This window comes from Helicoverpa armigera, chromosome 11 (assembly GCF_030705265.1).
Source record: "Helicoverpa armigera isolate CAAS_96S chromosome 11, ASM3070526v1, whole genome shotgun sequence".
Classification (NCBI taxonomy): Eukaryota; Metazoa; Arthropoda; class Insecta; order Lepidoptera; family Noctuidae; genus Helicoverpa; species Helicoverpa armigera.
Genome location: NC_087130.1, coordinates 8,313,338 through 8,330,525, shown reverse-complemented (window position 1 = coordinate 8,330,525; position 17,188 = coordinate 8,313,338). Strand labels below are relative to the sequence as shown.

The following is a 17,188-nucleotide window of genomic DNA, read 5'->3' as shown; positions in this document are numbered from 1 at the left end:
CTACGGAATTGTATGTGGGGGATGTGACTCAAGTTTTGTAAGGGTGCTTTGTTATTTGCATGTTGTTTAAGGGTGCGCTATAACTAAACCATAATCAGCCGCATACTTGCCGCTCATTGGTCAAATCGGCGATTTGTCATCTGCAAATGGTTCGGTTATCGTTATATGGCAATAAGAATCGTTAATCGTAAATAGTGAATTGTAGGAAATATCATGTTATTTTTAAGAAATGATGTAGTTTGTTACAGAATTTATTTGTTTCAAAAATAAGCTAGTCCCTGTAGTAGCTCGGTAGAACTACAATATGAAAGGATCTACGTACCAGATGCTTCACACCTCAGTATAAATATCCCTCTCAAGATAAGCAAACAACCCGTTACTTTCATGAATTAAAACCATCTGCACACTCTACATTATTCTGTATACACCGACCTTTACAAATCTGCATTTCCTCTTGGCTTATTGAAATTGACTTTTTTATCCTCCGCAACAATGAGTCGACGATGTTCAGTCTTTCATTGTACTGTCAATGTTCTTATTTATGGATACATGTAACGATCCGCCCTGTTTCCGACCACAACACAAGGATATGTTTTTTGCTGACTGGCTTCAAGAGCCTGTGAGAATCTCATTAATTAAATACGATCCGATATTGCACAGATTTATCTGAGATAGCAAGGAATCAAGAATGATCTAAAATAAAATGTTTTTATGCTAAAATGCATTCCGAAGTGTTAGAGGACAAACTATGTTAATACCAGTGAATCAAAAATAGTAAGACAGCTTTTGGAGATACTTGTAGGTCCATGTGTGACTTAGTCACGTGTATGTTTTGTTTAAAAACAATAAAAAAACTATTCAATATACTATATATTTTATATGTTTTAGGTAAAATTAGTTAGGTATAAATATATTTATTGTTCAAATAAAGATAAAACATGACTTTATTCGACATCTACCGAATGACTAATCCGCAGCGAATTTTATTGGCATCTATATCATTGAGCAAAAATGCCATCAACGTTGAATATTCAAATTCGGAATGCATAGTTATAATTTATACGTGTTCGTGTGCCAATGGACCATCCGGACCAGCCAGTTCGCATAGTGACATTTGAACTAGCCAGTATCGTCGGCCTTCGATATACCGCCTTCATGCATTCTGCACACAATATCAGGTTGCCAGGTTGCCTATTCAACCACCCGGGACCGAATACTTTTTGTGCTCCGAATGACGCATGAAAAATTAAAAAGCTCGCGAACCGGCAAAGGCTCTTTTGAAAAATTATGAATTATGAACGAATTTCGTTGGCACTTGTCCAAATGTTCGTGTGTTATCCTAGAGAGGATGCAGATTTTTTAAAAGGTTTGCTTTTAGCGTAGCTCTACGCAGTAAATAAATATTAATGCTGAAATACTTTTAAGTAAACAAGGGTTATGTTGATATCGACATAGGTTTTTATCGTATAAATGCTTTCTCCAATTGTTTCAAAACTGAGCTTACCCAACAAAAAGCTATAAAATAAAAATTCTCACAAAGATTCCACGGCAATCCAAAATATAATACGCAGCTTACAACACTTCTCGTTGTAATTACATGCTGTTTTTAAAAGTCAAGGGCGCGAAGATCGCCGGCCATTCGGTCCGATGCTCTGCGATTCAAATCCACATACCTTACGATCGACCGCTCACTGTAAGTTTTTAGCTTTAAAACTTATATTTTTACATTTACGTACAATTTACTGAAGTTCCGCGTAGTCGGACTTGTTAGTTTAGTACTCCCAAGCGACTAATGAACGCGAAATGCTCTGTGGTTTTCCAGGATTTTCAATTTCTTACTCGCTGCTGCAGTTTGGTTTCTTCGTGGTTAAGGGGTCTTCTCTTTTTTAAACTACAAATTACTGTGGAACTACTGCCCATACCGGAATAAAATATACCCTATGTTACTCGGGAAGAGCGTAGTTTTCAAACATAGAAATATTTTTTTTTAAACCAGTTCAGTGTTTTCGGATCCTTTACAATACAAACAAACAAACTTACAAAAAATGTTTCCACTTCATTATAGGTAGGTATATGTATAAATAGAGTACTTTATTAATTTTTACCTTTCATATCAAATAGCTAAGATATAACGATATTCGGTTATGATTATTCACTCTCAGTAGGTGTGCAATCTGCTATGGGAAATGGCGGCTGTTATGCACCCCATGAAACCATAGTAACGCCCTCGTGCGACTCATTTGTTTCGGAGCCAACCAGCTGTTTTCATATCTATCACAGTTAAGATATATTCTCTTGTAAACAGTTGTGAAGCTACTTACTAACGTTCGTAAAAATGTCACTCATACATGTCAAAGTCAAAAACGTTTATTGAAAGTAGACTAGTTTTTAGCACTTTTTCATCTCAAATTTACAAAAGGGCAGCACCCCCAAAACCCCTTTCACGCATGGGCATTGACGAGTTTCTATCGGTGTTGTCAGTTCTGAGTGTCGTGCATCGAGCACACACAAGCGTGTGTGAGTGACATTGTTACGAACGTTAGTACGTAGCTTCACAACTGTTTACAAGAGGATGTATTTAAACTGTGTCTATATCGCTTATAACAGCAGATATTGTAAACGAGATTGTTTTCACAAATCTTGCGTCGCAAGGGTTTGTAACTCGGAAACAATCAGCTAGAGATTAGCGGTTGAGGAGGGGATCTTAGTCTTTCATTAGAACAGCAATTTGATGTATGAGACCTACTAAGCATCGGGGAGCTAAAAGTTGGATAAATTATGAACATCTTTATTAATATTACAAAGGTGATGAAGAGTATATACCTAAGCTTGGTTTGAACACACCAGTTTCAGAAAGGAACTATCTGGTTTGAAAAAATCTTTCAGATTTTACATTTGTAGAACCTGTTTATTTAAGAAGAATAATCTCTCCTCCATACCGGAGGGCGCGCTGTAATTTCTACTATTGTCAACATTAAGCATCTGCACAGAAAAATAATATTTAATTACCTAATTATTATCCTTCTACAACAATCTTTAAAAAATGCATTCACCACAACTTTCTTTAATTTCTGCGGTGACGATGCGCTCGTGTGATAAACGATTGAAGTCTTGACACGCCACGCGGAACTGTCATTAGATTATGATAAGGACACGCGTGTCAGGTACCTACTCGTAACACTCGTCGTGACACGGTGACTCCGTGACATCTCTGCCTGCATGATGTCAATGTGTTATCAGTCGCGATTTTTCAGGGAAATACTCGCTTTTATAAAAGAACGTTTCGAAAAGTCTTGTTATTTAGTAAATAACGCAAATACCTCTCTTTTACATGCAGTATATATTTTTATAAACTTGTAAATGACTCCGTATATATTGTTTGTAAATAAAACATCCCATTGAGCGGTGATAAAATTTCTTGCAATTGTTTAGCTCATTTGATTTAATTTTCTAAGAAAATTAAAAAAGAGGTTTCTGAATCGGGTAATACTTAGAATTATCTGGCAAAACGACTCAACTGCGTAAGTTTCGTAACAGCAAAAGCATTTAAGGAATTCAGACTCTTACAACATGTTTTTTTAGATAAAAACTTATATAGGTGTTAGACTTGCTATTACTTGATCTAGATCGGTAAAAACTTGTAGGATAAAATCCTACCTTATCAATTGGTTATGTACCTAAGTACATTAAATTTATAACCTGTATATTTACTTACATATTTATATATTTACTTAATTGTATTGTATTATTCGTCACTGCTTAATCAAAATAAAAAAAAACAGAGTTTAGAGCAGTTGTAACAAATTAAATCGTAGCAATTACCATTTTCGTGTAACTCTACACGCATAAATGGAAATCACTTGGAAAACCATCTTCCATGGATGGTAGTTGCTACTTAATTAAAATATCTTTAAATACCTTGACCATTTAAATTATTTAATTAATTGGTTAATTCCATTTTCAAAAAGCCGACGAATAATTCACTTCGTCTATTTCTTTAGTTCCATTTTGCCGTATAAACGACAGTTTTCTTAAAACAACTGTTAACTAGGTGTGGCGCTCAATTTTCACGTTCTCAAATCACTTCATCATCATCATCATCATCATCTCAGCCATAGGACGTTCACTGCTGAACATAGGCCTCCCCCTTAGATCTCCACAGAGACCTGTTGTTGTCACCTAATCAGTTGATTTAGAAAAAATGCACATTAATATTATCTATGAAAACCCTACGTTAAAATTAATGCCTGGCCCGTGGTTAATTCTGAATGACGTTCTTTGTCCGGCTTTAAAAAGCTCTCTATTCGTTTTCCGTACAATAAATAATTGGTTCAATACGTTACAAGGCAATATGTAGAATTAAACTTCACAGGTAGACGTACTGTGTCTAGGTCTTTGGTCTAGACCTTGCCCTTTGTAGGTTAATGACATCGAAATGCAGGTTTCTTTAGACAGCCTTTTTTAATAGCGTCTGATATTAGTCATGGGCCTTTTTGTAGTAGGTAGGGTAATAATAATAAGGGATGATCTTGAAGGAGATGAGCCAGCTGCGGTAGCAATATAATTAGTGCATATACGGACGCGCGGACACAGGTGCACTATCCATCCATTCCTTCGCCCTCATGGAAGATAAATTGGTTGCAAGACCGTAAGTTTAACGTACTATCTAATACACGCGCATATATTTTTATACTTATACTTTTTTTGTACTTTTGGGCTGCTTTGTGAAAATTTCTGAAAACCCTGAAAAAAGTCATTTCGGCCCAAAACGTAGGCTGTACATGGCAGATGCCCTTGCGACCACTAAACCAAACGGGAAGATAGTAGAATCTGCATTATGTACATCGGTACATATGGTATGTAAAGTCAGATTGAATATCGATTCATTCCCCGTTCAAGAAGAAGTCTGAATAGAAAGGCTACATCAGAACCTCTTTAAGACCTTCATTTGTTTATTGGAAAGAATTAAACAAAAGGATACTGAGTCAGAGATCTAAAAATAAATATACAGTCTGTAATAACAGAATTTAAGTCTAAACAGCTCAATTACAATGCGATCTAGTATTTCGGTAGCACTTTTAATATTATATCAAACAATATTCTCAAATAACAAAATGAATGCGGAAAACTTTTTGAAACTACTTATTGCTATTTCTAACCATATAAAAATGCAAAATTCAAGTTTGTCTCAACAAAGACGAAATACAACTGAAAGGAATTCAAATAAATATGACAAACACGCCATTCCTAATTAGCACAAACAAAAAAGTATTCGTGTACAGGTCACACCTATTTCCAAATGAATACAACCTTAGGCGACCCACGGGGGTTACATAACCATTCAAAAACGCAAACCTTCGAAAGGTCAATTGAGTTGTAGCTTCACCGGTGGATCGTTTGCGCCATCTTCGTTAGATCGCGCTTGACCACAAAAATGTGGCTTTCAATCCGAAGGTTGCATAAAGGCTTCGCTTTTATCATTGTGTAGCTGCCTTAGTAGAACCGGCACGACCGCGCAGAGCGCATGCGTCGACGCGCACGCGCATATTCCGACTTCACAATCGTAGCTTTAACGTTACTTTCAGTCTCCGCTTGCCAATGAGGTGTCAGTGTGTGCGAAAACGTGAATATTTTTTTGGTGTAAGATTTTTACAAACTTAGGAATTACGTCTCGTTAGCATAATATTTTTTTAATGTATTTTCTCTATAAATGGCCTACCCAGAAACTCGTTAATCGGGTATTTACCTGACGTTAATTATTTTAAGTCTGACCTTGACATTCAATAGTGACATATGTTTATGATTTTTTAAATATTTTTTAGCAATAATATCATCAAATAATCGTAATTGAAATACAAGTTTAATGGTTCTATGGCAGATTAATATTGAAGATAAATATTGTGTTACGCTATAAATAAAACTAGGTAATAAATCAGTGTCCGTTTAGTTTCTCCTCGGTTACGGATGAGCTGGGGGAAATACTGATATCCTATGAAATCAAGCCGGACGCCAGAGTCCCGGTCCGCGTGATAAATTACTGATGCATTTCGCAATTTCATTCCGGACACCTTGGAACGGAAATTTAATCAATACTGCACCCGCTTCGGCAGTGGTGTTCATTTAACTAAGCGAAAATATTAATGAAAGCCGAGCCTGAAGCAGGAACAAGTAACCCACCTCGAATGTAACGTTTGGAGGTCCTAGAATTATTTTACAAGCAATCTTGATCGTGTAACGTGTTCAATGTTAATTATTCAATAGACTAAATTCAATGTCAGTTTGCGGATATGTGGATTAATTTCTATTGTTTCTTTTAATGTTTCGGAAGTATAAAACAATTGTTAAATTCTTTAGATTAATCAAACTGAATGGACGTAAGTAAATGTAGTTTCAACATAGCGGTTTTTGTGCAACGGACAGGATCAATGATAGATATATAATCCATCAGTATTTCCACGTATGTATGAAGTAATCCCTGATATAGCAACAGCCGTGTACTTAATAACACCTGACATTTACGCGAATATCCATTAATGTGAAACGCGACGCACTTCGTAAAAGTTGTTTCAATTGATTATTTTCCCAGATTTATTTTGCATTCTACGTAAAAACCAGGCTATTTTTTGCTTAGCTGAAAATGGAAGTAAAAAATGTAGTCTTTATCTACCTACGTGCCTGTATGACATAATGATATTGTAATTTGATTCCTCGAAGCGTTAATATAATCTGAATAAAGAGACATAATATGTTACGATACTTAATACTGCCAACAAGTTTTTTTTTTAGTTCCAACACCAAATGTTTATAATCCTATATGGAATTCGAAAGTCAAATAGTCGGTTAAAAATATGTTCAGTTTATGTCTCAATCAACCTTTAGAAAGGTGACATTTTGTATCCGTATTGTTCATTTTTTACGTTCTCGTACAAGTGATATTTTAGTGCACTTTTAACTTTCAAAGGTCAAAATATATACAGCCTAGAAACCTGCATGCTATCACCACAGACAATATGCTGGCAAAAAGTTTCACTTTTTTATTTATGGTTCGTAGAATAAGGAAATATTCTCAATATAAACACTGGTTATGCAAAAAGGAAACTCCAATTAATTAAACAGCTTGCTGTATTTAAAGTTACGTGGCATTTGTATAGATAAAAAAAAACTAATATTACCGGTATTTAATTTAAAAATACGTCTTCAGCATATTTTGTTAGTTTTATTCATTTAGACTATTCATCTTGGAACACATCTGTATATCGCTTAAACCATCGATACTATACCATAGTGGTTTAAGCGCTCTAAATTACATGCTGAAGAAAAATCAAATAAAATGAACATACCGCTTGAGAAATCTGAAAAATAATTAGGCAATGCAACAAGCTCGCAAGCTCTTCATTATTTTGAGATAATGATCCCAAGACCTGGTTTTACACGAAATGTTTCACAAATACCATTTTAAATAGTACATAATATGGATAATTATGTTATTACATAAATGAGAGGCAATGTTTTACTTGCACAATGCAATGAAAATATTGCAAACACGCGAGTGCGTTAGATTACCCTGGTTTGATGTTGCATCCTACGGATTTGAGTCATTTATCATCTCAACAGGCCAATCTAGACTTTGGAATGTTGTTGCACGCAATTTACTCGAATATATCAAAATCTTATTTTCAGAGTGAGTTTAGGAGTATACTTATAATCTTTTCATTTTTTTTCGGAAATATAGATTTCAAACGAAAAAAACTTGTAGGAACATTTTCCTTGAATGCTCGATGTTCATAGAGAAGAAGCTAGTCTTCAATATAAGAAATTAGAAACATCTAATTCGATAAATTAGGAAGTCAGAAAGTGGTGTTCGACGTTACGTGACAACTTGAATACAGATATTAAAAAATGAAAGCTTGAAACTAGACAACCTTCCGCATATTGCTTAGCATTCAAAACGTACGAATTTTAGCTCAAACTTTACTCTTTACTCAAGCAAAAATAATATTTACCTCCGTGTTTTTTATATGGATCATCTTCCGATGGAAAAGATATGAATATGTAAATCCCCTTCCATATAGGAAATGTTCTAATCTAATGCAACATCATGTGTGTATCCTTGAAACCATTATGCCATCATCCAAATGTGGAGGAAGGCCCAAATACCATCTAGGGCCGGAAACTGTTTCATACACACTTAATATTCCATCATTAATTAGATAACGAGAATTACCGACAAAATACCTTCGCCATAATTTTATAAGTCAGCAATCCGTATAGGAATGTTTACTGGGTTATTGCAGGAAGGCATTACGGTGGATAGAACTAGTTATTTAATGTTCCAACAATAATTAAAGGTCACCTCATTAGGGCAAGTGGAACTGACGAAGTTAGTAGTCTTCGCAGTAGTGAGCAAGTATTCGACTGAAGTGTGTACTGAAGTGATCATCAGCTAAAATGTGGCAAAAGCAAGTTTTGTGCGGCTTCGTCCTCATGATGTCGTGGATCGGACACACGGCGACTGTCAGCTATCAGAGCCCCCTCGGAAACAGCTTGGGAAATGGCTTGAACAAAGCAGGTAATATTGTGTTTAAAAAAATATATCTTTAAAATGTATCCTAGAAACATTCCTATGTATCTGATTATAAGAACTCGTTTGATGAAGTACACTCGATAGCTAAAAAATCTACAACAGAAAACTGTGGTTATAATTTTTAATATCATAACCACATCGTTAAAGATTGTTCCCAATGACCCGGATTTAATTCTCCAGTTGAATCATCTGTAAATAAGAAGACAATGATGTTATGTTATCGAAATACACAATTACTTTCGATGTCCGTGAATAATTGGAAATTCGATTTAAGTATAACCAAAATACCAACACGCGCATGAGAACAATGTGACTCATATTTCATGAAGAAATCGCATTGTTTTATCGAATCGATTATTTTATTCGAGATGCGTTCTCATAACATATTATTTTAACTCTCGAGACGTGACGCAATTGTAGTTAACAATTAATATTTGCATGATGACTGTTCAGTAAACGAAACTCTCACAATGAAGAGACTAGGTCTTCTTTCGTAAACCCAGAAAACCACACATTGACATTGACACATATTTTTCTATAAGCTGCATTTTGTTTACCTGTACCTCTAGATAATGCCAAGTCAATTAAAATGAAATTCCAATATAGCAATATACATAGCCTGACTGACCACATACTGAGTGACAGGTTGCAAAACATGAAGCAACTTGGGTATACCTACGCATCATTTTATAATCTACACTGCATCTTACACTAGTGATACATACTAGTGCCAAAATAAATACCCACTGACTTCTGAAGTTGACTCCAAACAACTTTAAACGATCTTAATGTTTGTATTGATAATATTGTAAAAGGAATCGGTTACATCGTTGACCTTTGTGGTGCAAACGAAGTTTCTTCACACAAACTTGTGGATCTATTAAATGTCACGAAGAAACGTAATGAGGCGTACGCTGTGGTCCGTGCAATGTTGTGTACAGTCAGCCGAATATACGCGTATCATGGAAGATGACAGCTTATACAAAGACTCTTATTATATTTTTTATTGCCAAAATAGCATTTCCAAATGGAAACATTGTCTACATATCCTAATAAGATGCTGTGAGTAAATATCGTAGGTGAGGTAAAGTAATTTATGTAGGATGTGTATCTGATGTTTTCCTATAAGTAGTTTCAAAGTTATGCTCTACAATTTATTCTAACTAAACGGCACGTGCTTTTGCAAAAATGTCTTTTTTATCTAGTCGTTTCTTTTTTTCACTAGTGCGGTACTGATAAGTATTCTGTATGTGGAAAGTTAAAGTGTTTAATAGAAATGATTGCCATGAGTAGTTACACTCTACGTGACAAAACTGATTTTTTCATGTTATGTGCTTGACTGTACCCCTATCCTACAAAATTCAAGACTAAGTATGCAGTTATCCCATTTATTAAGAATGCTGTGTACTTAAGTGATAATTTGCTAAGATTATTGAAACGACGCTATTCAAAAGGTTGATCGTATTTAACAGTAGGTAAACCAAGGGGCATTCCCACATAAACTGCTTGTGGATTTTATGAATGACTCGCCTAAATTTAAGCTACCGATGTTTCGAGTTTTTTAGTTATTTTACTAATAATTTGTTAGGTAGCTTCTTCTTTATTCATGTTCTCTTTAAAATATATGAGGAGAAAAAAATAAGTATGCAGTGATGAGGTATCATCACTGCATACTTATTTTATCTTCAATTGACCACAGAGTTCTTAATCCGTTCATGCAAATTAAGTTATTTTTTAAACCACAATGACATTGGCTATTCGCCTACAGTACATAGATCCTGAAAGCGTAACACTGAACTCTGTACAAAAATAGTTTTTGCTCGAGTTTCACCAAATCGCCAATTCTTTTATTTGAAAAAAAAGTCTCACTTAGAGCGGGCAAAAACTGGAGCAAAAACGTGATGCTGATCACATCGGCGTACGAGTCGATTTATTCCATTATCGATAAACAATCAGCTACTTATTTGGTAGCATCGGAACGTTATCGTGCCTTTCGAAGTGATTCCAATGTAACGTGTTCCACATCAACCAACAATGTGATTACACTTGATCATCATAACCATGCTTCCATGGAAACTTCAATCATTACATTACGCAACACACGAAACGCCTTCAACAAACAAATTCGTAACAACAGAAATAATTCCCGCGCGCTTTCTACCTTATTAGTCTGCTTGTATCATCGTACGTAACTCTCAGCATTACTACATTATTATCATTATAACAAGTTTCCATAAACGGTCCCATTAACGCACCATTATATGGCTCCGCGTAATTTCGGACGACCTAAACGCATTATTTTATTACACATAGTCTCCTCGAGAAGGCCGAATGGTGAAATCGAAAATCACATCGCGTTGTTATATCCATTCCTTTATCATCACCATCTCTCAAGCCTTTTCCCAACAATGTTTGGATCGGATCTTCCAGTCTAACCGGGTGCAGCTGAATACCAGTGTGTTACAGCTAGCGACTGCCTATCTTACCTCCTCAACCCAGTTACTCGAGCAGCCCGATACCCCTTAGTAAGACTGGATGTTAGCCTTACTGGCTTTACGTCTGCCAAAGATGTTCAATGACAGCCGGGACCTCCAGTTTAACGTGCCCTCCGAAACACAGTCATTATAAATCGATTCCTTTAATTGTGCCATTTTATTTTGTATCATTACTCAAATAAATGGGCCTTAATCGTTAAGGTTAATTGCTAATCTGTGACATCATCGTTAGGGACCAGTCAGGAAGTGGTTACCATAAAATATTTCAACTTGACCTTTTTGATGATCATTTTTTTTAATAACATGTTCATCAATCAAACTGATCAAATTATGTTCTTGAATGAGCCTACAAAAGCATTCAAAGTTATTCAAATTCAAAGTGAGGCTTCCGGTTTCATTTAATGTGATCAATTTCATTATTCCGAAATCACAAGAAAATATTAAATTAATCTTTTAGTTCAATATTTTTTTCCTAATCCTAATTGGATTGATACTATACTCATAATCTGTCTGTCTGCTTGATTCAATCATGTAATCATGGCATTCAAGTTAGGTCATTTTGCAGAAGGATACGAAACGCATTTTTCAAAATTAATTAAGTTGTATAGCCAGTCAATTCAATACGAGATTCTCTTTAACCTTTTAATTTTTTCCTTTTGATAATCGTACATATTTTGAAATATATTTATCTATTTTGCAGAATGTTCGAGTTGTAACGACGATGAGCTAGGCGTGACGCGGTGGACGATGCCCCTACTCAAGTCTGGTGAAAAGAAGTATTATCTGGGAATATTCTTTAAGGTAAGACCCTTTTAAAGTCACATGTAAAAGTGAAATTTTGTCTGTGTGAATTTCTGTGAGTCTTTCACACAAAAAAATACTTGACACTATTTTATCCGCGTACCTACGGGAAATGTTTATTCAGGACTATTCTAAAACACGGGCATAAACTAGAAGTTGTATATTAAACAGCTGTTGTCCTTGCAAACGATATGATAAGAAAATAAATAAACAATAATAAAATTAACAGTGCGTTAGGAATTGTTCTAAAGTACTAAGCTATATGACCTTAGAACAAAACCTTCGTGCTTAGTATCAAGTATGCATTATCAGTACATTCGCGCAGACAAACCAACGTAACCGCATTGTTTAGATATCGCTAGCTTTGATTTAATTGACTATGACTTAATAAATAATTGAGTTTTATGTTATGGGTCTATGTAGCTGGAATCTGTTACATACTTTGTAGGTTCTTTGCATAAATGATGATAATGATAAGGAAAGAAGGATATAGATGACTGTAGAAGGTTAGGAAGGTATAGGTAGAAGAAGGGGAATCGAAAGATAACATGATAGCAAATTAGAGTAGGTAACATGGAATCTAATTCTTATATAAATTGTAGAATAAGACAATGAGGGTTTTTGTTGAATTTTTTTCTGCCACCGGGTGGCGCCACGTATGCGTCTGGTCCAAACAGCTGTCAAATAGTATGGAATTGTAGGTGCCGAACTTATTGTTTATTGAAATTCTGTTATATTGGAAGTGTTATTGATTTTATTATGGACTACGGTCAGAATAAGGTTTCCGAACTAAAAATTGAGCTAAGAGAGAGGGTGCAAAAGTCACTGGTACTAAGGAAAAGCTTGTTGAAAATTTTTTTAACACAATATGATTTAGTTTTTTTTATTTACTCAACCGCAATAGTAAAACAATAATGCAGTGCTTTAATTATAAAATAAAAAAAAAACACTAAAATCGTTCACTATTCATAGAAAAAATAAACACAATAATGAGTTGGAGAGTTAATAAAAAGCAAAACAAATTCGTATTATGTAAACTTTCACACTAAAGGACAGTCTCATTTACAGATAAAATCACACTCATATAGCTGACAATTTTATCGATACATCCTTTTGAGTAGGACATCTACATGAGCATGAAGAAACTTAAAAAATGAATCATTTTGAAAACATCACCAGTTTTGTACCTCCAAGAAGGTTTTATTCATCTGTTTTTTTTCTTTTGCAATCGGTGAATGACTTGTCATCTCGCATCTGGCCAGACATTTCTTCAGGCACGGAAATTCATTGTTCACTAAACTTTTGTAAGCATTATGTCACAGATTTTGTATAGCAGAAACGATAGTGGCAGACTTTTATAAACAGTTTTAGGTAGCGTATAATTTGTATACTATTATACCGCTAATGTCCTCGTTGTCAATGGCATACGTAATATTGGCTATGTTTAATATTGATGCGTTCTAGTTTCTAGGACTTTCATGAATAGAAAGATGAGCTTTGCAGTACGTATTCAAACAGATAGATTTACAATTAAAAAGGGTTGGTAGATTCTGGAAAGAATTTCTAATAATCAACGAGTACTAAACATCTGTTATGTCAAGCAGGTCAGACAGTTTACTATATAAATATAACAAACTGATACACTCTTCTAAAAGCAAAGATAAGCCCTTTAATTACCCATACTAGTCTTAACTAATTAGGAGACATGTCTAACCAAAAATCCATTGAATCGATTTGTCATAACTCTCAGTAGCCGTAGGGCTGCGCATACGCAGAAGTGACGATGACGCAACACCGCGTGGCGCGTTGATAGATCGCAGTGAGCTTTCTCTTTCGTCACGAGACGCGCCTACTTATTACTACGAGTGTTATTGCTTATTAATAGTGGCCTACATTTTGTATTTGTCTTTGAAGGAACTTAAGAAAAGTTTGGCTAATATTTTTTTGAGTTCTCTACGCTACACATGCATAGCTAAATTGAATTCTCCTCCTTTAAATATGTAAATGTAAGCGTTTAAATTAGTTAGGTGTTAAACAGTATGAACAATCGAGTTGAAAATGAATCCTATGAAAAAAAGGTGTCAATTCATATCACAATCTAACCAATTTAAATCGATTAGATTCGAACTTCAAATTGGCGGCTGCATTAATTTGGCAGGGCATATTGGTTTTCTGAATGTTTTTTCGTTGCCTTCACGATCTTAAATAAATAGGTAATATTTTTTTATAGCTCAGACTTAACTTAATTTTATTTTATTTCAAACAGCTATTATAACTATAGACAGCCTTAAAAGAGAAAACAAGCCCAAATACAAACGCACACAGCAACAAAAAGTCTGTCTGAAAGAATTTTTTTCAAATGTTTTTTACATCTTACTATTGTCATTCATTGACCCCAAAACAGTCTACTACAATACTAAAATACAGACGGAGAGCGTAAAAATATCCAGTTTTTTCTATGTTAGTAGAAAACACATAATCGCGCAGATTCCACTGGGTCAACAGTCCGTCAGTGACATAACTGACCAGTTCTATCTGACTAACTAGTTGACTAACACGTCAGTACAAGATTATAACTATTTCTATAAAAATGTGTGTTGCACAGGTGGCTTGGATTTGATGTAACTTGTATTTAGCCATAAAGGAACTGGTATCTTTTTCAAGTAGAAAAGATAAAGTTCAATAAAAATCACAAAAAACCTAATGCAATGACTTACGTAACTAAAATTATCCAAAAATTACTTGCCCCTATTTTTACTACTTCTTCATAGTAAAATAACATTTCAAAGAAAGCCTGTTTTCATGTTTTTTTTTTCATGTAACCAAAGCTTATTTTCCCGCATAGACTAGAAATACCTAAACGTGTGTTCCATTCTTCATTAATTAAACTTCATAGACAATAGCATTTCTAGCTTCGCTGGCTAGCTGGCAGGCTAGACCATAGACGTAGGAATAGAATGTAACGCCTGTTAATTTCCCGCCGTACAGCCGACAAGGGAAAGTTGCGTACCAACTCTTGTCACAAGTTAGGACCATTTAACATGTAATAGTTAGTTGGAAATGACATCAACTATGTTTGCAATGAACAAACAGGTCTTATGTTATGCATATATTCCATCTTCAAAATAAAGTTGCCTTGCCAAAAAGAAAAAAAATGCGGTTACATATGTTTTCTCTATGGTGACGTCAAATGTTAATTGAATGAATTTAATTAATTAATTAACGCAAACGACATTACGAAGCCACACTAACTATATTAATACCCGCGAACAATATTACTAAAATAACTGACGCTAAAATATTGAATGAAAAACGTGACGTAATATCAACTTCATCAGCATAGTTACTGAAAAAAAAAACGATGACGTTCCAATGCCTTATTTTTCCTCTTGCAACTTTTACATAATAGAAAAACCAGACGGAGTTTTTACTCTCCCGATCAATACAAAAATAGGGTCCCAACAGACTATCGGGCTGTATTTCATTTCAAGAGACTCAGGTTGTTTAAAAAAAGGGGAAAAAGAAATATCAGGCGCGCATTACTCATAAATGTGGGATTATTACTGCAAAAGACGAGCATTTTATTGTACGACCATAGATATTACGACTTATTTTTTTATCGTCGAGAACAGGTGTGTTCACTTTCATTTTTATTCGTAATGTTTGATCTGTGGTGTTGATTGATTGTTACGATAAAAACAGTTATGTGTGTGAATGGTATTTATTTTGTTTTGCATGTTTAAACTACAATTGAATGATTTATTGACTTCTTTCTACGCATATATATAATTTCGTTCTATGTTTATAAATATTAGGTATTTTGATTACCTCATAGTAAAACTACAAAAAGCGACATAGGTATACCGCTTAAACATAGACAAATGGTACCGTGTACCGGCTCAAGGACCATTAAGTTTGGCCCAGTCGTAAACTGACTGCCAGACCAACAATAGCACTTACATTCATGTTATGCCGTACTATAAATAGCCCAGTGTTGCACGGTTAAAATGTAAATGCAGTTGCCACATAAATTAATTGATAACACCTTTATTTTTGTGAAATTGTTGAAACGATAAAATTTTTACAATCTGAAATAAGGTTTTATTGGGTAGCTGTAAAATTGGACGGTTATGAAAAGCTCTTGTTTATATCAAGTTATCACATCTTGTAAATTAAAACCATTTTATACCTGTATAATTTTCATTAGATGTCCGATAATTAGGTATCATAATTCCCAAACCTACCTAAATAACATAAAAGTATCAACATTGCGCCTAAAATCAAAATGACGTAAAAGATATTCCCAAACGGTAGAGCCAGACGAAACAAAAATGGAGTACCAAGCTCATGAATTTTCAAGCAACTTGTCAGTTTCCAGGATATTAGCTGCTCGCCAATGGAGCGCACATAACGCAGTCCACTGCAAAATGTAGTGGAAACGCTGACTGACCGCAGCCCCAGGGCTCTTGAGTACTCGGGGTACTAAAGTACTGAACCACAGATTACTAGAGATTTATCGCTTTATGCCAAACTAGGCTGAATTAGCTTGTTACCTTTGCGTGCCTGTAAAAACATAGTTACGTCATAATTTTGTTTTTAAATTGCAGGCTGAATAGAATGTTGCGTTCCTTTTTTAATGTTTTCGCGGAAAAGGCACGAAGATACCAAAGAGGTTTCCTTGATTGGTCACTTTAGTGTAGGTTCTGGCTGCAATTTTTAAATGCCGCGAAAGTCAGCATCACCTTTGGGAAAAGCTTTTCGTGTAGGCGATGTTAGTACTTAGCAGGTGTTTTCAATCACTATAAACTTTATTACAGCCATTGATTACACAAACAACTACTAATGTCCACTCCAAAATGTAATGTATGGAATTTCCTTATTATGGGAAACCTTTAAAGGAATGACGTGTCTAAACAGGTGAGAATTTAATGTAAACGGAAATTGCTGGCAATACAACAAATACAGCTAAATGCAAGCATTCTTCTATTATGAAACAGAGCCTATTATTTACGATTGCGAATACAACCACAAAGTAAATTGGAATCAATTTGGTAAACCTTTGTTTTCCTCATGCGGCTCAATTCGTTTAACCAAAAAAATTGCGTACGCCATTGCAAAATTTAGTCACACCATGAAATTCTTTACGATGTGAACGAACATACGTAATAAACATTAAACGGTGTGCAATAACAATTATAAAATACATACCAGATAATTATCTGATTACGTTTGCAAGAACCGAACTTTTTACAACAAAGAATTGAGTGACATCCTTACCTTAAAAAGTAAAACATGAGACACCGATACC

General features: G+C 34.8%; 1 protein-coding gene across 2 annotated transcripts in view; it reads left to right on the top strand.

Annotated features, from left to right (window-relative positions):
• LOC110378378 (low affinity immunoglobulin epsilon Fc receptor) overlaps positions 1-17,188 on the top strand; it is a 76,096-nt gene that overhangs the window by 49,299 nt on the left and 9,609 nt on the right. For both annotated transcript variants that reach the window (XM_021337605.3, XM_064036878.1), the window contains one exon: positions 11,780-11,880. In XM_021337605.3, the coding sequence (XP_021193280.3) occupies positions 11,780-11,880 (101 nt within the window). The remainder of the gene's footprint in view (positions 1-11,779; positions 11,881-17,188) is intronic.